The 26,710-nt window shown below is 49.9% G+C and overlaps 1 protein-coding gene across 1 annotated transcript in view; it reads right to left on the reverse strand.

Moving 5' to 3' along the window:
* LOC310873805 (uncharacterized protein) overlaps positions 1-26,710 on the reverse strand; it is a 62,574-nt gene that overhangs the window by 6,741 nt on the left and 29,123 nt on the right. The window contains exons 12-26 of the mRNA XM_083786356.1: positions 25,946-25,999; positions 25,209-25,228; positions 23,849-24,042; positions 17,762-17,847; positions 16,540-16,586; positions 15,000-15,114; positions 13,841-13,978; positions 13,192-13,371; positions 10,871-12,264; positions 9,388-9,725; positions 8,617-8,768; positions 6,367-6,582; positions 4,887-4,997; positions 4,351-4,394; positions 1,741-1,847 (exon numbers count right to left, since the gene is read on the reverse strand). Coding sequence (XP_083642482.1) covers positions 1,741-1,847; positions 4,351-4,394; positions 4,887-4,997; positions 6,367-6,582; positions 8,617-8,768; positions 9,388-9,725; positions 10,871-12,264; positions 13,192-13,371; positions 13,841-13,978; positions 15,000-15,114; positions 16,540-16,586; positions 17,762-17,847; positions 23,849-24,042; positions 25,209-25,228; positions 25,946-25,999 — 3,196 coding nt within the window. The remainder of the gene's footprint in view (positions 1-1,740; positions 1,848-4,350; positions 4,395-4,886; positions 4,998-6,366; positions 6,583-8,616; positions 8,769-9,387; positions 9,726-10,870; positions 12,265-13,191; positions 13,372-13,840; positions 13,979-14,999; positions 15,115-16,539; positions 16,587-17,761; positions 17,848-23,848; positions 24,043-25,208; positions 25,229-25,945; positions 26,000-26,710) is intronic.

The raw sequence follows: 26,710 nt of genomic DNA on the forward strand, positions 1-26,710 counted from the left end.
TGTCTACAGTAGTGTCTACTCTACAGTAGTGTCTACAGTAGTGTCTACAGTAGTGTCTACAGTAGTGTCTACAGTAGTGTCTACAGTAGTGTCTACAGTAGTGTCTACTCTACAGTAGTGTCTACAGTAGTGTCTACTCTACAGTAGTGTCTACAGTAGTGTCTACAGTAGTGTCTACGTAGTGTCTACAGTAGTGTCTACGTAGTGTCTACAGTAGTGTCTACGTAGTGTCTACAGTAGTGTCTACAGTAGTGTCTACGTAGTGTCTACAGTAGTGTCTACAGTAGTGTCTACAGTAGTGTCTACAGTAGTGTCTACGTAGTGTCTACAGTAGTGTCTACGTAGTGTCTACAGTAGTGTCTACGTAGTGTCTACAGTAGTGTCTACAGTAGTGTCTACGTAGTGTCTACAGTAGTGTCTACGTAGTGTCTACAGTAGTGTCTACGTAGTGTCTACAGTAGTGTCTACAGTAGTGTCTACAGTAGTGTCTACAGTAGTGTCTACAGTAGTGTCTACAGTAGTGTCTACAGTAGTGTCTACGTAGTGTCTACAGTAGTGTCTACGTAGTGTCTACAGTAGTGTCTACAGTAGTGTCTACAGTAGTGTCTACGTAGTGTCTACGTAGTGTCTACAGTAGTGTCTACAGTAGTGTCTACGTAGTGTCTACAGTAGTGTCTACAGTAGTGTCTACAGTAGTGTCTACAGGAGTGTCTACAGTAGTGTCTACAGTAGTGTCTACAGTAGTGTCTACAGTAGTGTCTACAGTAGTGTCTACAGTAGTGTCTACAGTAGTGTCTACTCTACAGTAGTGTCTACAGTAGTGTCTACAGTAGTGTCTACGTAGTGTCTACGTAGTGTCTACAGTAGTGTCTACAGTAGTGTCTACAGTAGTGTCTACTCTACAGTAGTGTCTACAGTAGTGTCTACAGTAGTGTCTACAGTAGTGTCTACAGTAGTGTCTACAGTAGTGTCTACAGTAGTGTCTACAGTAGTGTCTACTCTACAGTAGTGTCTACAGTAGTGTCTACAGTAGTGTCTACAGTAGTGTCTACAGTAGTGTCTACGTAGTGTCTACAGTAGTGTCTACAGTAGTGTCTACGTAGTGTCTACAGTAGTGTCTACGTAGTGTCTACAGTAGTGTCTACGTAGTGTCTACAGTAGTGTCTACAGTAGTGTCTACAGTAGTGTCTACAGTAGTGTCTACAGTAGTGTCTACAGTAGTGTCTACGTAGTGTCTACAGTAGTGTCTACGTAGTGTCTACAGTAGTGTCTACAGTAGTGTCTACAGTAGTGTCTACGTAGTGTCTACGTAGTGTCTACAGTAGTGTCTACAGTAGTGTCTACGTAGTGTCTACAGTAGTGTCTACAGTAGTGTCTACGTAGTGTCTACAGTAGTGTCTACAGTAGTGTCTACGTAGTGTCTACAGTAGTGTCTACGTAGTGTCTACAGTAGTGTCTACGTAGTGTCTACAGTAGTGTCTACAGTAGTGTCTACAGTAGTGTCTACAGTAGTGTCTACAGTAGTGTCTACGTAGTGTCTACAGTAGTGTCTACAGTAGTGTCTACAGTAGTGTCTACAGTAGTGTCTACGTAGTGTCTACGTAGTGTCTACAGTAGTGTCTACAGTAGTGTCTACAGTAGTGTCTACAGTAGTGTCTACAGTAGTGTCTACAGTAGTGTCTACGTAGTGTCTACTCTACAGTAGTGTCTACAGTAGTGTCTACAGTAGTGTGGTCTCACCTACGAACCATCCGTCGTCACACTGCTCCATCACGTCGATGACGTCTCCTTCTCTCAGCTCCAGCTCGTCCTCGTTGCGGGGAGAGTAGTTATACAGCACCTGGAACCTGCACGCACGCACATACACACACACACACACACACGCACGCACACACACACACACACACACACACACACACACACACACACACGCACGCACATACACACACACACACACACACACACAAGCACGCACGCACATACACACACACACACACACACACACACACACACGCACGCACGCACGCACGCACGCACGCACGCACGCACGCACGCACGCACGCACGCACATACACACACGCACGCACGCACGCACGCACGCACGCACGCACATACACACACACACACACACGCACGCACGCACGCACATACACACACACACACACACACACACACACACACACACACACACACACACACACACACACACACACACACACACACACACACACACACACACACACACGTTTTTATTGCTGCAGTTAGGACAAACATTTCACGACGCAAATCATATTTAGTTTTCACCCCTAACCCTAGCCTCGTCCCCCTCGTCCTGACTTCGCCTGTGCTTTGAGACAAAGCCCTCGTATCAACACTAGAGAAAGTGATTTGAGACAAAGCCCTCGTATCAACACTAGAGAAAGTGCTTTGAGACAAAGCCCTCGTATCAACACTAGAGAAAGTGCTTTGAGACAAAGCCCTCGTATCAACACTAGAGAAAGTGCTTTGAGACAAAGCCCTCGTATCAACACTAGAGAAAGTGCTTTGAGACAAAGCCCTCGTATCAACACTAGAGAAAGTGCTTTGAGACAAAGCCCTCGTATCAACACTAGAGAAAGTGCTTTGAGACAAAGCCCTCGTATCAACACTAGATAAAGTGATTTGAGACAAAGCCCTCGTATCAACACTAGAGAAAGTGATTTGAGACAAAGCCCTCGTATCAACACTAGAGAAAGTGATTTGAGACAAAGCCCTCGTATCAACACTAGATAAAGTGATTTGAGACAAAGCCCTCGTATCAACACTAGAGAAAGTGATTTGAGACAAAGCCCTCGTATCAACACTAGATAAAGTGATTTGAGACAAAGCCCTCGTATCAACACTAGAGAAAGTGCTTTGAGACAAAGCCCTCGTATCAACACTAGAGAAAGTGATTTGAGACAAAGCCCTCGTATCAACACTAGATAAAGTGATTTGAGACAAAGCCCTCGTATCAACACTAGAGAAAGTGATTTGAGACAAAGCCCTCGTATCAACACTAGATAAAGTGATTTGAGACAAAGCCCTCGTATCAACACTAGAGAAAGTGCTTTGAGACAAAGCCCTCGTATCAACACTAGAGAAAGTGATTTGAGACAAAGCTCTCGTATCAACACTAGAGAAAGTGCTTTGAGACAAAGCCCTCGTATCAACACTAGAGAAAGTGCTTTGAGACAAAGCCCTCGTATCAACACTAGAGAAAGTGCTTTGAGACAAAGCCCTCGTATCAACACTAGAGAAAGTGCTTTGAGACAAAGCCCTCGTATCAACACTAGAGAAAGTGCTTTGAGACAAAGCCCTCGTATCAACACTAGAGAAAGTGCTTTGAGACAAAGCCCTCGTATCAACACTAGAGAAAGTGCTTTGAGACAAAGCCCTCGTATCAACACTAGAGAAAGTGCTTTGAGACAAAGCCCTCGTATCAACACTAGAGAAAGTGCTTTGAGACAAAGCCCTCGTATCAACACTAGAGAAAGTGCTTTGAGACAAAGCCCTCGTATCAACACTAGAGAAAGTCCGTTGGGACACACTACCGCTGTGTACCAAAACATCAGAGACACATACTTCCCACAGATTACAACCACACACGGAGATTTTGAAAACATGACCAATGACAAAAAACTCCCATATCTGCTGGGCGAAGTACAACAATGTGCAAACACAGCAGCAAGATTTGTGAGTTGCTGTGATAGGAGAAGGATATCAAATGGAACACAACCACCGTAAAGACTAATCGTTGTGTATATGCCTGCACTATACCTACATCGAGTGATCTTGGTACATAGAAGTTGATCTATTGAAGAATCTGACAAAGTACATAATTTTTGTTTTGATTGTATTGCTGTATTGTTGTACTGTTCTTTCTGCTTTGGCAATGTAAACGTATGTTTTCTCATGCCAATAAAGCCCTTTGAATTGAAATTGAATTGAATTGAATTGTGTACTACACGCAGAGATGCAGGGAACATATACAGTAGCTGCGAAAATATGCATTTTTGAGCGGATTTAATGGTATTTCGCTGGGACTCCGGGGGACTCGGTGAGTGGACAACAGTGACCAATATGAAAAAGATCAACCGTAGGCCGAGGAGGGGGTAGAATAACATTAGAACATTTGAAGGAAAAAAAAACAGTTTTGGGCAGAATTCCCGTCGTATATACAGTACATTTGCGTGACCGATTTGTAAAGGAGCGCCTACCGGTATATAATTTCCTTGGACGAAATGTCCTTGGGCGAATGAATGAATAAATGAATGAATGAATGATTTGATTAATTAATTAATTAACAGATTGGATGAACAGTGCACTCACGGCTCTCCTCCACACTGGAGTCCATCTTGACTGAAGGCTGGCCGCTGAGAGAGAGAGAGAGAGAGAGAGAGAGAGAGATAGATTTGTACATTTACATGTTGAACAGTATACGGTTGGTTAATTGCATCAATCAGACACAGTACACATAATTGTTATGTGTGACTTATGTGTTCGAAGTCTTGAGAAGTGCTATTAGCTCCATCTAGGGGACACCACATGCCATCACACACACAGCCCTTCAGCTATGATGAGTGCACTGCAGACAACACAGGGAGTGGGAGTGTGTGTGTACATGCACATGCTGTTAACCCAACCTGAATCATCTCTTAATTGTAAGCAAAAAAACTTTAACTTTAACTGTACAACAAACCATGTCTCCACACTTGTGAGGACCTGGAACATGGTTCCTCACAATCATGTCTATTTTGTTTATCAAATTCTACTATATTTGTGAGGACATTCGGCACTCACAAGCATAGCAATACACACACGCGCGCACACACACACACACGCACGCACACGCAATGCACGTGTACCCTGGGTGCGGGGGAGTGGGGGTGACCTCTTCCGGGGGAGTGGCAGGATCGTCTGCAGAGCACAGGGCTGCGGGGGGGTTTCCCCACCACCACTATGTCTCTCTGAGCCAGCTACACACACACACACGCACGCACGCACGCACGCACGCACGCACGCACGCACGCACGCACGCACGCACGCACACACACACACACACGCACGCACGCACACACGCACAAATATAATACAGATAAAACCCTCAATGGTGAAACTGCAGCCAGTCTGTAAATATGTCACTGTGAACAGAACAGAAGCATGCGGTGAAACACAGGTGGTCAGCGGGTGAAGAAGTGGGTCAGGTGCGGTGTGTAATGTCGCTGTGTTTAACCCATTCTGACCTGAGATCAGATTCATAGCGAGGTTTCCGCTGGACACACACTGGTCTGATTAACCAATTCTGACCTGAGATCAGATTCATAGCGAGGTTTCCGCCGGACACACACTGGTCTGATGAACCCATTCTGACCTGAGATCAGATTCTAAAAATGTCAGTCGTTCTTCGATTTTTTTCAAAAATAGCAGACCTACAAGCTCGTATCGCGCCACTCGGTGGCGCGATATGAGCTTGTAGATCTGCTATTTTTCAATAGCTAAAGCATAACATGATGCTGACACCAAAATGGGTGCCCGTTCAGAATGGGTTAAGTGTGTCTGAGGGACTGCCCCGCGGCCCGGAATGCAGAGCGCCATATTTAGACCACATTCATCCAGGTCTTATATTTAGGACGGGTTGACTTAGCGCCGTCCGCCATAACTCAGAAACATACATGGGGCGGCAACTGGCGGCCCGCGGGCCACATGCGGCCCCCACCTCCACTTAATGCGGCCCCGCAGGTTAATATCAGAATATTTTATTTCAGCTGTTACAATTCCAAGCATGCAATTACTCTCTTTAGTATTAGTAGCCACATGACTATAGTATTAACATTTTATTGTCTTTTTTTTATGTCAATGTAGTTGCATTTAAGTTCTTAAATTTAACATAAGTAACCTATAACTAAATGCCTTTAAAGAAATAGCAAAGACTTAATTATTCAGGATTTCAATTCAAATATAGCAGAAATAGCAGATCTACAAGCTCAAAGCGTTTCTCAGTGCGACGCGTTTTGAGCTTGTAGATCTGCTTGTAGACAGAAAGAAAGAAATCACACCCGTGTGAAGTGAGGGGCTCTCATATCATCATTACATCATCATACATGTTCTCATTCCGGCCAATCACAATTTGCGTCTTTCTGCCCTCACTTTCTTTCTATCCTCAGTATGTACTTTGCTCAGCCAATCAAATCGTCGCTATGGGGTGATCAGCCAATCAAATCATCGCTAAAATCCACACGCACACACACACACACACACAAAGCTGGGCATAGGAGGGGCTAGGATCCCTCAAAAATCTAATGTTTTATGGGGGGTGGGGTGGAGGGGGAGGGGGAGGGGCTGTACCTTGGAGCGGGGGGACCGCGTCTCCGAGCGGAGTCTAACCACGCAGAGTGTGGGTGGGGAGGGAGGGGGGGAGGCGGTGGGGGAGGGGGAGGGCAGGAACGGCTTGGAGGAGGAGAAACAGAGGGGGAGGGCAGGGGGCGAGGGGGAGGTCGCAGAGGGGAGACGCGCACAGGAGGAGGAAGAGGAGGAGGTGGCGGGGTGGTGGGGTCCACCGGCCTGTTGATACAGAGACAGAGTCATGAGATACACACACACTTGCAACCCATGCCCTGCAGTTAGCCCATATGTAAACCATATGGGGACTACATGGGTCTGCCCATTTTCAACCCATGCCCAGTTAGCCCATATGTAAACCATATGGGCCCGACATGGGTCTGCCCAGTTTCAACCCATGCCCAGTTAGCCCATATGTAAACCATATGGGCCCGACATGGGTCTGCCCAGTTTCAAACCATGCCCAGTTAGCCCATATGTAAACCATATGGGCCCGACATGGGTCTGCCCATTTTCAACCCATGCCCAGTTAGCCCATATGTAAACCATATGGGCCCGACATGGGTCTGCCCAGTTTCAAACCATGCCCAGTTAGCCCATATGTAAACCATATGGGGACTACATGGGTCTGCCCATTTTCAACCCATGCCCAGTTAGCCCATATGTAAACCATATGGGCCCGACATGGGTCTGCCCATTTTCAACCCATGCCCAGTTAGCCCATATGTAAACCATATGGGCCCGACAGGGGTTTGCCCAGTTCCAAGTTGACACATTCACACTCACACACACACATGCATGGCTACAAAGCACCAATCCTTCAACAGATGGATAAATAATTGATGTATTCTTCGGCACCATGTGCAAAAGTATAAAAATAAAAATATGGGCTATTTTCTCCAGTGCCCATACAGTATGTGACCACAGCAAATGGGAACAGTCGTCCATTGACACCAACTCCAACCGTTACATGGTCAGCTCACACGGTGTGACAGCAACAACCTTCATGCCTTGTACAGAAACCATTCACTGATGGTGACGTCTATTAGACGTGCGTCTACAAATGGGTTATAATCGGTCTAAAAATGAAAGTTTTCTTTGCGTTCTAAGCTTAGCCTAGACTTTGAAATGACGTTGTTTCAACGTCTAGAAAGCCTAGACCGCTAAAAAACTTGTATTACTAACAGATATTACTAATAGACGTCTATTAGACAAAAGAAAATGCTCAGTGGGATTCGTTGACTGAGCGCATGTGAAAGCAACTACGGCCGCCACAGGTCTGAAACACGGCAGTCTGTTAGCATACATACCCGAGGTGTTAGTTAGCATATTATTAGCGGACCAAGGCAAACGAGCTGAGAGCCACGAAGCACAAGGGGTGCACACCTATCACTTAAAGGGGTGTAAGTGATACTGTTCTGTCACAAAGAAATATCTGCTAATTCCAATCACAATCCTTGCTATAGCAGTATGTTTGTGTTTCAGTAACCGCTCTTCTGGTTCCTCCAGAGCTTTAGCAGGTCAGGACACCAATTTGATCAAATCAGGAGAGAGAGAGCTCGTAATAATAAATAAAGAAATGAGCAGACAAATTGGAACTGAAACAGTATCAAATTGAAGCTGATGGATATTATCCTTGCTGGGTATCAAAATTGGAATGACCACTGACGGTGAATATTCTGTTTACTGGAGAGATTGGGAGACTGTTACTGAACAAACATTCTATACTATAGTAACTCTCTCTCTCTCTCTTTTAGTTTTTAACAAAAGCACATCGCTCTCATCACTTACACCCCCTTTATGAAAGTCCAGTTACGCTAAAGAACATCACAACATTGTCCAGGAGAGAGAAAGAGGGAGAAGGAAGTGTCGAGGTTGTGGATTAGAGGGGATGAATGGAAGAATGAATGGGATGCAGGTTAGGGATACTTTCATCCCAGAGTTAGTCTTCTCAAGGACACACATCCTGACGCCAGCAGAACAAGTTCCCAAATCATTAGTTTAAAAAACCTTGCACAAGACCGCAGCAGTAGAGATTATCCCTGGGTTTTGTACTTAGCTGTGCGCCCAGTGTCACGTCCGGGAAAATAGCGCCCGGAAAAACAAGCTGGCGCCATGTCACGCTGCGACGCATTGTGAGCTTGTTAGATGGGCTAATTTCCCGGTGCGCGACGACTACAGCTAGGGCGTGAACTAAGTAGAAGTCAGGCTTTAATTAGATGCTGCTTATCGCTCACCCGCCAAGCTGTGTTCTACCTGAGCCTCTGTTTGCCCCTCTGGCGCCACCCTGTGGCTGTGCTGCGTGTGGTCTAGTGAACAGGGTGCCGTTGTCCCGCGTGGTTCCGTCGGGGGTTCCATGACCCTTGGGTTGGGTTCCTCCATGATGGGTTCCTCTCTGTTCTTCTCTCCTAGCAAGGTTATTATATATATAATATATAATTTATTTTGTGAAAAAGGCTTTGTTTGTAGTTTTTATTAGTTTTAGTGTTATTTTTATTTTTGTATTTTGTTTTAGAAAATGGAAACTAATGACATTCTATCTATGTCTATGATTTTAGTTTCAGTTACGTAGTTTGGCAAACACACGTTTCGGTTAGTAATCGTTGTTTTATAAAGCCTCCGTTTTTCTTTCCGTTAAACTCGAGTAAACTAGAGTAGTTTGCTTTACTTGGTTCGTAGTCACTTGGTTAAGTGACTACGATAAGCTTGCCTCCTAGCTGAGGTTCTAAGTGCTCCGTAGGGTTAGTTTTATTTGACTACGATAAGCTTGCCTCTTAGCTGAGGTTCTAAGTGATAAGCTTGCCTCTTAGCTGAGGTTCTAAGTGATAAGCTTGCCTCTTAGCTGAGGTTCTAAGTGATAAGCTTGCCTCTTAGCTGAGGTTCTAAGTGATAAGCTTGCCTCTTAGCTGAGGTTCTAAGTGATAAGCTTGCCTCTTAGCTGAGGTTCTAAGTGATAAGCTTGCCTCTTAGCTGAGGTTCTAAGTGATAAGCTTGCCTCTTAGCTGAGGTTCTAAGTGATAAGCTTGCCTCTTAGCTGAGGTTCTAAGTGCTCCGCAGGGTTGTCTCTGCTCTCGTGGATGAGCAGGCGTTCTGCATTCTCCTCTCCTGCCAACAGCGCCTCCTGGTGGATCAGCAGGCATTCTGCGTTCTCCTCTTGTCCTGCCAACAGCGCCTCCTGGTGGATCAGCAGGCATCCTGCGTTCTCCTCTTCTCCTGCCAACAGCGCCTCCTGGTGGATCAGCAGGCGTCCTGCGTTCTCCTCTTCTCCTGCCAGCGGCGCCTCCTGGTGGTTGTCTGTCTGTGGCTCTATGCGTGGGTGGCTCTGCCACGGAGGTTGGGGTCCTGCTAGCTCGGGGTTAGGCAGCCTTTGTAATGATCAAAAGAGCTTTTGGTCAAAATATTTTAATTGAAATCTATGTGGAGCCACACAACATTATGTTGAGCCTTACATCATTATTATTATTATTATTATTATTATTATTATTATTTTATTGGGGACTGTAATAGTAACTGTAGCCTTAATAAACAAGAACACTATAGTTTCATTGTACATAATGATTTACTTTTTGATATTATGTTTGACTGGCGATCATGTCTTGATCTTGGTTTGCCTTATAATGCTAGATTACTATGCATTTTATATATTACCTCGTGTTTAACTTCTGTTCTGGATTAAGAGCGTTTGCTGAATGCCTAAATTGAAAATGGTAAAAATCTAGTTATTCCTGTCCATTGTAGAGGGCCTGCCAGGCCAGGTGGCCTACCGCTGTAGATACAGGCTACAGTAAAGACCCTGCCAGGCCAGGTGGCCTACCGCTGTAGATACAGGCTACAGTAAAGACCCTGCCAGGCCAGGTGGCCTACCCCTGTAGATACAGGCTACAGTAAAGACCCTGCCAGGCCAGGTGGCCTACCCCTGTAGATACAGGCTACAGTAAGGGGCCTGCCCGGCCAGGTGGCCTACCCCTGTAGATACAGGCTACAGTAAAGACCCTGCCAGGCCAGGTGGCCTACCCCTGTAGATACAGGCTACAGTAAAGACCCTGCCAGGCCAGGTGGCCTACCCCTGTAGATACAGGCTACAGTAAAGACCCTGCCCGGCCAGGTGGCCTACCCCTGTAGATACAGGCTACAGTAAAGACCCTGCCAGGCCAGGTGGCCTACCGCTGTAGATACAGGCTACAGTAAAGACCCTGCCAGGCCAGGTGGCCTACCCCTGTAGATACAGGCTACAGTAAAGACCCTGCCAGGCCAGGTGGCCTACCCCTGTAGATACAGGCTACAGTAAGGGGCCTGCCCGGCCAGGTGGCCTACCCCTGTAGATACAGGCTACAGTAAAGACCCTGCCAGGCCAGGTGGCCTACCCCTGTAGATACAGGCTACAGTAAGGGGCCTGCCAGGCCAGGTGGCCTACCCCTGTAGATACAGGCTACAGTAAGGGGCCTGCCCGGCCAGGTGGCCTACCCCTGTAGATACAGGCTACAGTAAAGACCCTGCCGGCCAAGCCTACCCCTGTGCCGGCTGCTCCGTTCGGGCCAGAAGATCTTGTCGAGACTCCATGCGTCTCCACAGGCTGGACTCCAGCTGACTCTGGCTCTGTTCCAACGATGTCGGTAACGGGGTCTCTTCTTCAGGGTGGTGGCGTCCCTCCGTGTCCTCAGGGGGGCGCTGAACGGGGGCCTTCGTCTGGCACATTATCGGCAGCTCCGTCTCCCATTCTATTGGCTGAGGGCTGACGGGCGTGAAGGTGTTTGGGGGCGGGGTCTGGCCAAGCCCTTCCTCCTCCTCCTCCTCTTCTATAAACAGCAGTGGGAGCTCCTCTGATTGGCCGCTGCAGATGTCCGTCGTCATGTTGTCGTCCTCCTTATCTTCCTCCTGACCAATCGCCGCGGAGCAGAGGCGGTCTTGGTTCCACGTCTGGCTGTGCCGGATGATTGACACCAGCTCCTCACATAGCTCCTCCTCTTCCTCCTCCCCCTGCTCCTCCTCGGAGAGAGCCGACTGGCCGGCCGGGTCGGAGGCGAAATCCGATTGGCCGTGATGGGCCAGAGGGGCGGGGCCGAGAGGCTGAGACGACGAGGCGTGGCCGGGGAGCGGCCGAGCGGATCGCGACGGGTCGCCGACGCCCCCGAGCTGCGATAGGTCGACCACGCTGCCCGTCAGAGGGCTGGGGGAGTGGAAGGAGGGTGAGGAGGCGGAGCTAGCCGGCAGCGAGGAGGTGGCGGACAGGAAGGCCAGGGGGGAGGGGCTAGCGCCCGGGGAGGAGGTGGACGAAGCGGAGGAGGAGGCGAAGGACAGGTGGGAGCGCGACGGCGAGCAGATGGGGATGAAGTGACCCTCCCTGTAGAGAGACGACGAGGGGGGGGAGAGGGAGGCCGGCACCGAGGGCGAGCGAGAGGGCGGGAGAGAGGAGGGGGTGGAGCAGGACAGGAAGGAGCAGCGGTGGTGCGAGGAGGAGGCGGAGGCAGCGGGCGAGAGGGGCGGGGCGTAGCGCCCGGAGGAGGAGTTATAAGGCCACACGAAGGAGTCGAGCTCCTGCAGCTCGGCCGGGACGCCGTAGGAGGGGGGGTAGGGGGGAGGGGTGGGCCCAAAGGAGGAGGAAGAGGAGGAGTAGGAGGAGCCTCTGTAGGGGGCGGGGTGGGGCGGGGGGGTGGGCGCCGGGGTGGAGAAAGGCGAGCGGAGGAGGAGGAGGGAGGAGGTGGACGACGACGAGGAGTTGGGGGGCGGCAGCGTGGTGGGGGGTCCGGAGGAGAGGAGGGAGGAGGAGGAGGAGGGGGGAGCAGCGCTCCCCATCGTCAGGGAGATCCAGTCGTCGGTGACGGACCGTAGGAGGCGCTGGGAGCCCCCCCTCCCCCGGGGGTAGGTGGGGGACGAGGGGGAGGGGCTGGGGGTCACGGTGGAAGGCTGAGGAGGATGGGGGGATGGAGAGAGAGGAGGAGAGACAGAGTGAGGGAGAGAGATGGATGGATGGATGGATGGATGGATGGATGGATGGATGGATGGATGGATGGATGGATGGATGGATGGATGGAGGGATGGATGGATGGATGGAGGGATGGATGGATGGATGGAGGAATGGATGGATGGATGGATGGATGGATAGATCACAGGGTCTGTGCGGTTGTTAACCTTTCTTTTCATTTTTATTTTATGTACGAGATATAGGGATATAGGATTTCATGTTTTAGTGGTTAAACATGAAATTATTTTTTATCCCATGATTTTTGTAACCCATTTATTTTTCACAAAGTGTCAATTTTAGTGTAATTCTGGGTGCTACACTCCCTCTGCCAACCTGGGGAAAGCAACAAAACTACCTCATGCTTCCTTCAGTGCATGAGGAGTCCAAGCCGCTTCTTTTCACCTGACAGAGGGGAGTTTCCCTGGCCGGACGTAGCGCGCGTGGAAGAAACACGTTATTCCAATCAGTTCCTTTCCCCTCCATCAGGCGCCCCGGCTGGCCAGGGGGAGGCAGTTTAGACACCAGGATTACTGCATGTTTTTGTGAGGGTATCTACCCTAGGGGACACGGGGAGAACATGCAAACTCCACACAGAAAGGCCCTTTCGCCAACCCCGCCTCGGGTATGGGCACTGATGACGTGGAGGAGAGAACGTGCCCCCAGTGCCCCCAGCGCCCACAGCGGGAATCGAACCCAGGACCTTCTAGCTGTGAGGCGACAGCGCTACCGACTACGCCGCCGTGCACCCACTAATCGTTATATACTCGCTCTGTGCCTGATTGGACCGTTCATGAACCTGCCTACCAATGACATCATCATCTATAAGGTTCGGGCCCTGACAGTGACGGTGGTGACATAGCTGGCCGTACCTTGGCAGAATCGGCCGGATGAGTCCTGTAGCCGGATTGGCTGTGAGGAGGCAGAGTGCATTGTGGGTAGGAGAGAGTGGAGACGTAGGCCACGGGGAAGATGCCCTGTCTGTTACAGCCTGGGAGGTAGCCTTCATACCAGTTCTGATCCACCTGTCTCAATACACACACACACTCCCCCTGGAGGCACACACGCACGCACACACGCACACACGCAACGGACGCAACGCACGCACACCCATGCACGTACGTACACGCACACACACACACACACACACACACACACACACACACACACACACACACACACACACACACACACACACACACACACACACACACGTTTGGAATACTACTTGTTAAATGCGAAAATCTGAAAATATCTCCATACAAGATTTATGTTGTTAAAAGTGTTTAAAAATATATATATATTGTTTTTTGTGAACACAAACTAGATCTTTTCAAAAAGCAGAGTTAATGTGGTTGAAGTTATTTCGATGCTACTGTATATTGAACTATTTAGCCGGGGACCCCCAGGGGTGCTGGAACACCCCTCAAGGACCCCCCACTAGGTTGTGATGATGTTGATGTGGATGGGGACAGATGGAGGAGTGTATACAGTGAGGAGGAGAAGGAGGAGGAGGTATACCTTGCGCAGGGACAACTCCACAGGAGTGTCGGCCGTGAAGTTGAAGCGCGCCACGGCCTCCCCGAGGACGGTGGGGTGAGATGGAGGGGCGGGGGGAGGGGGGCGGGAGGGCTGGATGATTTCTGACACACACACCTTCTGGGAGGGAGAGGGAGAGAGAGAGGAGAGGTAAGGAAGAGGTTAACAGATGTGTTCTGACACACACACCTTCTGGCAGGGAGAGAGAGAGAGAGAGGAGAGGTAAGGAAGAGGTTAACAGACCCTTCTGGGAGGGAGAGAGAGAGAGAGAGGAGAGGTAAGGAAGAGGTTAACAGATGTGGGGGGATTGAGTGAGAGAATGAGGTGAGAGAATGGGGGAGAGAGAGAGAGCCAAACAAGGATGCAAGACCTTTAGAGGGGCAGGTGCTCAAGTAAAAAAAAGTGCACCTTGTGCGGCGAGTGGAACCGGCCGGTTGCCTTAATAGTGTGAGATTTATATATTTTGGGGCCTAAATAATATATTAGAAGCTTTTTATCAAGAATTGATCAAACACGAATTATGCGGCCCAGGCGGTGGCGTAACCGTCTGGGCACCGGACTGGTAATCCAGTCGCAGTGTGCCGCGGGTTCGACTCCCGAGCCCGACACGGCCTTTACTGCATGTCTTCCCCCCATCTCTCTCCCGTTTCCTGTCAGCCTACTGTCTGTTCCTTAAAAGAAAAACCAATAAAAAGACGTAAGCCGCAAAAAAAAAACACGAATTATGCTAAGGACGTGTATAAAAGTAGAAAATGTAAAAAATATATATACTCATCTTTTACTTTCTCTAATAACAACCTAAAACATGAACCTTGTTTGAAAAAAACTAAAGTTGTACCAAGTACCAATACTGCCATAGAGAAATACTCTGTTACAAGTAAAAGTCTGGAATTCAAAATGTACTTCAGTGAAAGTACAAAAGTATTGGCATCAAAATGGCACCCATTTCCAGTTATCAAACGTATAACAACCTTTTGAAAGTAGCAGAAATCTACAGAGCAACTAGTAACTAAAGTTTTAAAATAATTGTAGTGCAGTAAAAGTAAAATATTTGGATCAGAAAGGTAGTAGAGTAGTACAGTATATACTGTATGTCAATGTACTTAGTTAGTTTACACAGCTGGGAGAGGAGAGGACTGACCTGTACATACGAGATGGGAAAGATTCCAACATGTCCTCTGATCTCTCCTTCGTACCAGTTCTTATCCACCTGCCTCAGGATGTGCACCGTGTCTCCTTTCCTCAGCGCCAGCTCCCTAGGCGACAGCACAAAGTTCAGCATCCATCCATCCATTCAGCGTTCACACCTTAGAGTATATATATGAATAGAGAAGGCACCCAGAGGAAATCTTGAGGCGAAATGGACATAGTGGCCGGATTTGGTATTGTAGCTCGAGCCAGCGCTGCTCCGTTGACTATCATTGTGCACATTCATGTGATTGGGGCCATGACACGTGAACGAATGTTTCATACGTGAACGCGCACAAACGGCACAATGATAGTCAACGGCAGCGCGTTCATGTGTTTGTAACCAATCAATCCCAGAATGCACTCTGTTCCTACCAGGAAGGAGGAGTAAATCTGCCTCATGCGCTTTTGAGCAACTTAATGCAAGTGGATGGGAGGAGAACTCGGGTGTCTTCTCTATAGATATATAACTCTATGGTTCACACGGGCAGATGCAAAGATGCAGTCTACCATTCATTGTCAATGGAAGCCAGCGACGTGAAGATACAAAGATGCATCCGACGCCTGCAGCTGCTGCAAAAGCTACGAAGCTACAAATTGAAGTTGAGCTGGGTTCAACTTCCAGATGCAACGCTACAAAGCTACAAATTGTAGCTGCATTTTCTTTCCCCACTCCCCGCTTTTTTCTCTCCACCCTGTCCTGGCTGACAAAAACTTGTTGCGTCTTCTTCTAATCCGTTTCCAATATATATAAATAATGTCTAGGTCCAAAAGGACTCGCAGTTGAGACTCTACGCTGGATTGTTTTTCAAACTCCGCCTCGCCTCTGGCACACATCACTACGGACGCATGCAGAATCTCATATAACAACAACAGAATACTCTTTCCTTTTGGGTCTGAGAGGCTAAATCTCATCAAATGCTGGTCCGTGGCTCCAACTCAGAATAGATAATGGGCCTTGATATGAAAAGGGAAAAACACTATGAAGGGTTTGTGTCACGTACTGTACAGCATTGGTTCCCAACCTTTTTACACTGAAGTACCACCTCAGAAGATATTTGGCTCTCCAAGTACCACCATAATAACTGATAATAATACAGAAGCGTATATATATATACCTGCCTTTTTTGTTCCATTCCTGCTGCTCTGACAAAACTCTTCTATTCTATAAAATAAAACTTCTATTAACGGCTAGGTGTGCTGTCATGCTCATTTCAGCACGGCTGGAGATCCTATTTCAACCAATTGCTTGGTAAGAAGAACTACCTGTAGTAATATAAATATTTCATTCCACTTTTGTCTTTTTTCTCCTTTTTTGGGAACTCCTCTGTGTACCACCGGTAATACTAGTACCAGTGGTTTGGAACCCCTACTGTACAGTACCTCCTGTGACACAATGATGGTGATGAAAGTAAAGATTAGTGCTCTGCTCAGTTGGCAGTGTGACACGATGCCAATGGAATGACAGTTCGGTGCTCTGAGTGTATACTCACTTGGCAGTGTGCGCCTTGAAGTTGTAGAGCACCCTGGCAGCTTGCTTCTAGAGAGACACAAACACCACAAATATAAACATGAAGTTATAGAGCACCCTGGCAGCTTGCTTCTAGAGAGACACAAACACCACAAATATAAACATGAAGTTGTAGAGCACCCTGGCAGCTTGCTTCTAGAGAGACACAAATATAAACATGAAGTTCTAGAGCACCCTGGCAGCTTGCTTCTAGAGAGACACAAATATAAACATGAAGTTCTAGAGCACCCTGGCAGCTTGCTTCTAGAGAGACACAAATATAAACATGAAGTTCTAGAGCACCCTGGCAACTTGCTTCTAGACTAGAGAGACACAAATATAAACATGAAGTTCTAGAGCACCCTGGCAGCTTGCTTCTAGACTAGAGAGACACAAATATAAACATGAAGTTATAGAGCACCCTGGCAGCTTGCTTCTAGACTAGAGAGACACAAATATAAACATGAAGTTATAGAGCACCCTGGCAGCTTGCTTCTAGAGAGACACAAATATAAACATGAAGTTATAGAGCACCCTGGCAGCTTGCTTCTAGAGAGACACAAATATAAACATGAAGTTATAGAGCATCCTGGCAGCTTGCTTCTAGACTAGAGAGACATAAATATAAACATGAAGTTCTAGAGCACCCTGGCAGCTTGCTTCTAGAGAGACACAACAACACAAATATAAACATGAAGTTCTAGAGCACCCTGGCAGCTTGCTTCTAGACTAGAGAGACATAAATATAAACATGAAGTTCTAGAGCACCCTGGCAGCTTGCTTCTAGACTAGAGAGACACAAATATAAACATGAAGTTGTAGAGCACCCTGGCAGCTTGCTAAGTTGCTTCTAGAGACACAGCACCTTAAATAAACATGAATATAGAGCGGGCTAGCTGCCTGCTTCTGGAGAGTGGAGACACAACACCACACATAAACATGAATTAATTAAAGCAAAAAGTAGCCTCGCGTTATGACTGAAAACCTTCGTTAGGCCAAAGTCCTAATCTGTGATTTGTGAAACAAGGAGCTCTGCTCTCTCACTTCAAATTATTCTCTTTCATCTTCAATTGACTAATAGACATCTTATAAGCTGACGATGCGTGTTGCGTAACGTGCTTCCTATTATAGAAGACATGCTGGCTTCTATACGGAATCCAAACGACTGTGTCCGAATGTGCCAATGTCGATGTCGTGTATCTTACCTCGGGGGCGGGCCTTCTGCTGTGGGGGGCGTGGTCTCTGAACTCGGCCTTGGGTTGGCTCCTGAAGGCGTCCTGGTTGGGAGGGGCTGTTAAAGGGGCATAAAACACACATTCAGGGATATGGGGCCCATGTGAAGAGATATCATATCCATGTCTGTGGTATTACTGTGTACATGACTGAAGACATGGATAACATTCAATATGTCCATATATGGTGCTACTGTGTACATGAATGAAGACATGGATATTGGATAACATTCAATATGTCCATATATGGTACTACTGTGTACATGACTGAAGACATGGATAACATTCAATATGTCCATATATGGTGCTACTGTGTACATGACTGAAGACATGGATAACATTCAATATGAACGCTGGTGGAAAGTAACTAAGTACATTTAGATTTTAAGTAATGTACTTTTACAGGATGTTTTGAGAATTTGGAGGATGTTTTACTTGCACAATGAGTACTTTTACCTTTGGTACTTTGTGTACATTTTCATGCCAATACTTCTGTACTTTTTACTCAAGTACATTTTGAATTCCAAACGTCTACTTGTATTTCTGTATTGCCAGATTGATAAAGTAAAAAAATAATAAAATGCGACTACTTTTTTCACCACTGAATATGAAGATATAGTATCACTGTTACTACTGTGTACATGAGGAAAAGTGAGGAAAAAGTACTACTGTGTACATGAGCCATAGAAAATATTCAATGTCTGACACGCATGTCTGAACTCCTCTGTCTACAAGGCTGCCAGGTCAGGAGGATGGATTTAGACACCGTGGCCGGTATAGCAGCTCATGTTGTCTACAAAGTGCATCATCTGTACAGTAGATGATAGTCCCACCATATGTACATCTGTAAATAGATGATAAGTAGGCCTTGCCGAACCCATGAGCCCCATAGAGGTAAGGAGCCTATATCTCGTGTTTCTGTAGCATGAGGCAGCTTCATGTACAAGCAAGTACAAGTACACCCCCTGTCCATGACGCTAGTATGTCACAGGGACTTACCCCCCAATACAACCCCATAGTGCTGAGCGCTAAGCAGGGAAGGCGCTGGGTGCCAGTTTCAATCTGAGCTGGACAATGGTAGGCTAGATGATAGTTCCACCATATTTACATCTGTAAATAGATGATAGTTCCACCATATTTACATCTATAAAAATAGATAAATAGAGCCACAATATAATTTACATATGTTGCAGGAGTGCTGACAGACACACAGCTGAGCAATGCAATGTGTCACTAGCCTGCCATGTGGTGTCAGTAGAGAGCTAATATTAGGAGCAGAAGAGCAGACCAAGAGTGTCTCACCTAATGAAGAGCTATGGGAATCACACAGCTGAATGAATATGGCGGCCATGCGTTAGTCCCACGTACCATTAGTCCCACGTACCATTAGTCCCACGTACCATTAGTCCCACGTACCATTAGTCCCACGTACCATTAGTCCCACATACGTGGCGGGTTAAGACTCACCCGCGGCTTACACATGCGGTTAGGGTTAAGGTTAGGTAGGGTTAGTAATGTATTGGGACGTTGAACTCTATTGATATATTAACAGTAGTTTGACAGGAAAGGGGGGAGAGAGACAGGGGGAAGACATGCAGCAAAGGTCGTCGGGATCGGGACTCGAACCCGCGACACGCCGCGAGTTGCCTGGACCGCTCGACGGCGGCCCAGGCATTACGCAGAATGTTTGTGTTTGACAGCAATCAAGCAATTGAAGTTAAGACTTTTAGGGACCTTTTTGGCATAGAAATACACAAACATTTATTTTGGCATCTAGGGTTGGAAACAGTATTTCTTTCTTGCACGCATGCCGGTAAACACGAAACCATGCAAGACAACAAGACAAGACAACCCACACACGGTTCAGTACAGAGTGATACGACCCAGATGGAGTGATGGACCCAGGCAGGTCTAGGAGGACTGGGACAGGACGACCAAACCTCAGGAGGACAGAAACCTCTCTGTTCGTAAATTAACGTCCTACTTGATCATATACTACAGCGTCAAGCATCAAAAGCATCAAAAGAAGCCCATCTGCAAGCTAGAGTTTCGAGTTTGTAGATCTGCTACTTTTGGTGCTTTTGAATTTGAACGGTTTTGAACACAATGAGGTTTCCACACCGACAGAGATGATTTAATGTGAGGAGTGGACTGCCATTTAAGGAACCATGTCTTTGGACATTGAGTTGAGTCATTGATTATTATTATTATTTTTTTTAACTTCATTAGGCCTACATTAAGACGGGATTCGATGGTCGCTCGTGGATCAACACATCGATATGCCCCCATATTTGATTCAGCTCTTAAGCCCAAAGACAGGGATTAACTTTAGACCTGCCTAAAGGCTCCGGTTTGGTCAGCCCTGGTGTGGAACAACGCCGGCGTTGTGGTGATGATGGTGATGGCGATGACGACGACGATGACGGGATCTCGGCATGATGAGCACCTGACTCGTCTCCGCCGCCGTCCTGGTGGTACCGGCCGCGGGTGGCAAGGGTCTGGTCTGATTGGCTGCTTCTCAGCGGCCACCGGGACCCCCCGGACCCCACCGTCTTGTTCCGGCTACACCTCTCGCCCCCGACCCGTCCCTCCCCGGCCTCCCTGCTCTCCGTGGGGGTCCCGGGGGTCCTGTCCTCCACGGCCCACAGGGACGAGGTCCTCTGCGGTGTGAGCGGCAGGCTGAAGAAGAGGCTGTCGTCGTCTCTGTCCTCCTCCAACGTGGTCATCACCTCCTCCTGCTTCTTCTCCTCTCGGAGGTAGTCCCACACGTCCCTGATGGCCTGGTCCAAGGCCCGGTACACCTGGCCGGGGGAGTGGGCCGGGCTGACGGCCTGGTCCAAGGCCCGGTACACCTGGCCGGGGGAGTGGGCCGGGCTGACGGCCTGGTCCAAAGCCCGGTACACCTGGCCGGGGGAGTGGGCCGGGCTGACGGCTTGGTCCAAGGCCCGGTACACCTGGCCGGGGGAGTGGGCCGGGCTGACGGATGACGGGGTGGGGTGGTGGTAGCCGCCGCCGCCGCCATTAGGGGGCCTGGCTGGATCTAGGTGTGGGGGTGGCGGTGGTGGGGGGGGCCTGACTGAGGGACGAGGGCGGGGCCTGTCGGGTCTGGCGGGGGAGTCCGCTGAGCGTCCGAGGTGACTCTGGCGGTCCGGGGGGACGTAGGCGAGGTGACGCGGGGGGGGTCTGGCCTCTGCTTCTCGGGGGGGTTCCGTGGGTCTGTCGTTGGGGGTCTGGCAGCGCGGCTGCGCGTGGGGGCCCACGGTGCCGCTGTTCCACCGATAACGCACGCTCTCCAGCGACCCCGGGGTCCGGCGCATCGTCGCCGTGGCCGTCGGGCCCCCCGGGGCGTAACGAGGGCGGGCCGGCCGGTCCAGGTGCGTCGGACTCGGCAGCGCCGCCGGACAGGGGCTGGCGGTCCTGCTGTAGGGGGCGGGGCTAAGCAGAGAGGTCACGGACTCCGCCGGGCTCTCGGGCTCCGGGCGGCGCTGTCGGAGGTCCAGACCGCGAGGCCGGGGCGGGGGAGGGGGGCGGGGGAGGGGGAGCAAGGAGCAGGAGGAGGAGTCAGAATGGCGATGGCGGCGGAGAGAGAGAGGGCGAGGCGAGGGCGAACGAGAGGGCTCGTTCTCGCTGCAGTTGGAGGATCCGTCCAGAGCCAGCCAATCAGAAGAAGCCCTGTCCTCCGTGGGCGGCTCTGGGGGCGGGACTAGGCTGTGATGGCGATGGTCGTCAGGACAGCGGGTATCATTGTGGTGACGGCAGTCGGGCTGAAGGCCGTCTGGTGTGTGTGAGTGGGTGTAGTGGGGTGAGGGCGTGTGTGCGTGGGGCGATCGGGTGCGTGGGTACGTGCAGCGGGGTGCGTGTGGCGTGCGCGAGCGTCCATGTTCACGGTCGTGGTTGGGTTTGTGCTCGGGCTCGGGTTCGAGGTGTGCGCGCGCCGCGCTGCGCGGGCTACGCTGCAGGTGCTTGGCCAGGTGCGCGCGCAGCTCCGATATGCAGAGCACGTGCGCTTGGGCGTGCGCGCGCGTCCCCAGGCTGTCGTGCGTCTGCGAGCGCGCGTAGTTGGGCCGGCCCTCCGGCGCGTGCCGGTTCCGAGGAGGGCGCTGCTGCTGGCTTCCGGGGGCGGGGCTTCCCTCGTCGCCCAGCGAGGAGGAGGAGAAGAGCGGCTGCGGGGCGAGCCCGCCCACGGTGCCTCTCCTCTGGCGCCACCTAGAGGGCTCCTCCCTCTCGGCTCTCTCCCTCAGGTTGGGCATGGAGCGCGACTTGCTGATGAGATGCTCAAACTGCGAGATGCGCGACCGCACCGTGTCGCGCATCGGTGCCCGGGGCTCGTCTGCGTGGACTTCCGCCGTGCCGGCCACCTCCGCCTCGTACTGCCGGATGCGCGACCGGATGCTGCGCACGCCTTTGGCGCCGGGGTCTCCGTCGCGGCCCCGCATCACTTCCTGCCTGTCGATGTGGTGCATGGAGCGGTACAGGTGCAGGAAGCCAGGTGCATTGTGGGCCGCCCGCCGGCGCTCGCACAGAGACCCCGCGCTGTGGGAGCGAGGGGGCGGAGGGACCGCGGCCGCTCCCCTCTTCCCTCGCCCCCTCCTCTCTCTCTCCTTCCTCCTCCTCCCCTCCTCCCCTTCCCTCTCTCCTCCCTCCCCCCCTCTCCTCCCCTCCTCCCCATCTCTCCCTTCTCCCTTCTCTTCCGTCGGCCTCTCTCTCTCCTCTCCTCCTCCTCCTCCTCCTCTCTCGTTCGCCCCGGCGGTGGTCCAGGGACGAGGAGGGGTTCTCCCCTCCCCCTCCACTCCCCCCCCACGACCCCCCCTCTCCTCACAGTCCTCCCCCCTCTCCCCCTCCCCCTCCTCCTCCTCCCCCCACCCGTTCAGCGAGCACACGTCGCTGCTTGCCGAGTCGTGAGGGCCGTGGGAGTTTGACCCCAGAGCGCACGGCGCCGACAGAGCGTGCGTGTACGTGTCCTCGTCCAGCGACGACGCCGTGGTGTCGGTGTGCATGTACGTGTGCTCGTGCGTTGGTGTGGTGGTGGTGGTGCCGTCGGCGTGTGTGTGCGTGTCAGTGGTGTGTGCGTGCTGGTTAGTCACACCCCCACCTGAGATAGAGAGAGAGGTCCACACACACAGCAAGCAGCGTGGAGAGAGAAGAGAGAGAGACGAGAAGATTGTGACACACACACACACACACACACACACGCACACGCACACACACACACACACACACACACACACACACACACACACACACACACACACACACACACGCTCTTTTGTTTCGTAGACAGGGGATGTTTTTTTAGGGGGGGCCACCGAAACAAAACAGTGAAAACACAAAAATACAGCGAGAGATCATCGGTGTGTTAATTAATGTTAATTCATGTAAATTAAGACAACTGGAAAAAGTGTTGCATTAGGAGCTCAGATGTCAGCTTGAAGAGAGGATTTAATTAACCAGCTAGGGAACGACTCAAGTCATTATATATCAGCGCGTGTTCCATTCTCTTCATATTGTAGCTTAGTGGGGCCATAGTGGCGTTTGCGGTCATGGTGCGGTGGGCAGAGTAATCTAGTAAAAGAGTGGTGACACGCTTTGATCTCGCCGCAAAGCGGGTGCCTATGGGCGATAGTTCCAAACATGGCTCCTATGGCTGGAACTATTCCATTGAGACAGAATGAGCACTTCCGCATTCCATTGTTACAATGAGAGTCAACGGGAGTGTCATTACTCTCTTACTAGATTGCTCTGGCGGTGGGGGAGAGGAGAGCGGGCTTAGTGTCCCATTGGCCATACAGTATACCGTAGGCACAGTCTCCCATTGGCTATACAGTATACCGTGGGGATAGTCTCCCATTGGCTTAGAGGCCAGCCAATCATGAAAGTCTCGCCACTACATCGTTACGTGACCAGACAGTCCAATCAGTGATCAGCTCTGCCAGCTGATCTATACACTGCTTTGTTTTCAACTATACGTATCTACAGTAATGTTTAGTGAATATGAACCCATTAACTCAAAAACAAACCTTCCGTCTGGAGGAAAGACACACAGAACCGTGAAGAACGTACCTCTGCTTCTTAGAGGGGAGGGGCAGCTGGGTTCCGGGGCCCAGGAGGACGGCCCGTGCAGGTGGCCTCCCTGATAGGACGAGAGGCTGCTCGCTGAGCTGTGACTGGCTGTCAGGCCACCCGAGGGATGGGACGACGTCATCGCCGCCGTCATCGTCTCTGACTTCCTCCTCTTCCTGTAGTCGCCCGGAGAACTGAGAGAGAGAGAGAGAGAGAGAGAGAGAGAGAGAGAGAGAGAGAGAGAGAGAGAGACAGAGAGAGAGAGAGAGATAGAGAGAGAGAGACAGAGAGAGAGAGAAGAGAGACAGAGAGACAGAGACAGAGAGAGGGACAGAGAGAGAGAGAGAGAGAGATAGAGAGAGAGACAGAGAGAGAAGAGAAGAGAGACAGAGAGAGGGACAGAGAGAGAGAGAGAAGAGAGACAGAGAGACAGAGACAGAGAGAGGGACAGAGAGAGAGAGGGAGAGGAGAGATAGAGAGAGGGACAGAGAGAGAGAGAAGAGAGACAGAGAGAGGGACAGAGAGAGAGAGAGAAGAGAGACAGAGAGACAGAGAGAGAGAGAGATGAGAGAGAGAGGAGAGGAGAGAGAGAGAGAAGAGAGACAGAGAGAGACAGAGAGAGAGAGAGAGAGAGAGAGAGAGAGAGACAGAGAGAGACAGAGACAGAGAGAGAGAGAGAGAGAGAGAGAGAGAGAGAGAGAGAGAGAGAGAGACAGAGAGAGACAGAGAGAGAGAGAGAGAGAGAGAGAGAGATAGAGAGAGAGAGACAGAGAGAGAGAGAAGAGAGACAGAGAGACAGAGACAGAGAGAGGGACAGAGAGAGAGAGAGAGAGAGATAGAGAGAGAGACAGAGAGAGAGAGAAGAGAGACAGAGAGAGGGACAGAGAGAGAGAGAGAGAAGAGAGACAGAGAGACAGAGACAGAGAGAGGGACAGAGAGAGAGAGAGAGAGAGATAGAGAGAGACAGAGAGAGAGAGAAGAGACAGAGAGAGGGACAGAGAGAGAGAGAGAGAGAGACAGAGAGACAGAGAGAGAGAGAGAGAGAGAGAGAGAGAGAGAAGAGAGACAGAGAGAGGGACAGAGAGAGAGAGAGAGAAGAGAGACAGAGAGAGAGAGAGAGAGAGAGAGAGAGAGAGAGAGACAGAGAGAGGGAGAGAGGGACAGAGAGAGAGACAGAGAGACAGAGAGAGAGGAAGAGAGGAGAGAGAGAGACAGAGAGAGAGAGACAGAGAGAGAGAGAGACAGAGAGACAGAGAGAGAGACAGAGAGGGACATAGAGGGAGAGAGGGACAGAGAAAGAGAGAGAGGGGGGAGGGAGACAGAGAGAATAATGTGAAAGTTCACACGCTTGTAGCCTGACTCAGCAGCACAACAGAATAACTGAACACATATAGATCAGATGAACTGAGGGATGTGCTGTGGATTGTTTAGCTAGTCGTGTGTAGTCGCACGTACACGCGCACGGGATCTGTTAAATATAGCCTCTGTAATATATGTACTGTATGTAGGCCTATGTATTAACCCACAATACAGCCTAACTGTATGACATCGTCATGGAGGCTATAGCACTTCCGCATTTGCCGAATGAAGAGCAGAGCGTTCTTCCCGGGTGCCAGTGAGCAACTTCCATTGGAATTAAAAGCAACTTTGACGATGGAGATGCCACTATATTTCCACATTCACTCCAGAGGGCCACATTGCATATCTATATTCCTGTGGTAGCAAAAATAGCCGATCTTCAAGCTCAAAACACGGCGCATTGTGACGCGTTTTGAGCTTTGTATTTTTGCTATATTTGAATTGAAATCCAGATTTTTTTTTTTGCAACTTTTGAATTGGAATCCAATAAAGTTAAAATTTCAAATGCATTTCAAATGCCTTAATATAGTTATGTTAACTTTATGAATTATAAGTACAATTACATTTCAAAAGACAATAACCTTTTAATCCTCCTCATCAAGCTACTAATTTACTAATTAAACCAATAATATATGAGAATTCTGATATTTACCTGAAGGTGGGGGCCGCATGTGGCCCCCGGGCCGCCAGTTGCCCACCCTACTCTGGTCTATATATAACTCTAAGCTTCCAACTCACCTTGCAGGCCTTCGTCAGGCTGTCCACTCTGCCCACTCGGTCACGCACCGACGTCTGTGAGAAACACACGGAAAAACAGAACACACGCCTTCACGTCCTTGACCTGAAAACATGCAGAGAACCTACATGCGGTGTGTAGGAGCACAGATAACCTACATGCGGTGTGTAGGAGCACAGATAACCTACATGCGGTGTGTAGGAGCACAGAGAACCTACATGCGGTGTGTGGGAGCACAGAGAACCTCCATGCGGTGTGTGGGAGCACAGATAACCTACATGCGGTGTGTAGGAGCACAGAGAACCTCCATGCGGTGTGTGGAGCACAGAGAACCTCCATGCGGTGTGTGGGAGCACAGATAACCTCCATGCGGTGTGTGGAGCACAGAGAACTCCATGCGGTGTGTCGAGTGAGCACAGATAACCTACATGCGGTGTGTAGGAGACAGAGAAACCTCCATGCGGTGTGTGGGAGCACAGAGAACCTCCATGCGGTGTTGTGGAGCACAGAGAACCTCCATGCGGTGTGTGGAGCACAGAGAACCTCATCGGTGTGTGGGAGCACAGATAACCTACATGCGGTGTGTAGGAGCACAGAGAACCTCCATGCGGTGTGTGGAGCACAGAGAACCTCCATGCGGTGTGTAGGAGCACAGAGAACCTCCATGCGGTGTGTGGGAGCACAGATAACCTACATGCGGTGTGTAGGAGCACAGAGAACCTCCTGCGGTGTGTAGGAGCACAGATAACCTACATGCGGTGTGTAGG

This window comes from Protomyctophum parallelum (assembly GCF_964188405.1).
Source record: "Protomyctophum parallelum genome assembly, chromosome: 16".
NCBI lineage: Eukaryota > Metazoa > Chordata > Actinopteri > Myctophiformes > Myctophidae > Protomyctophum > Protomyctophum parallelum.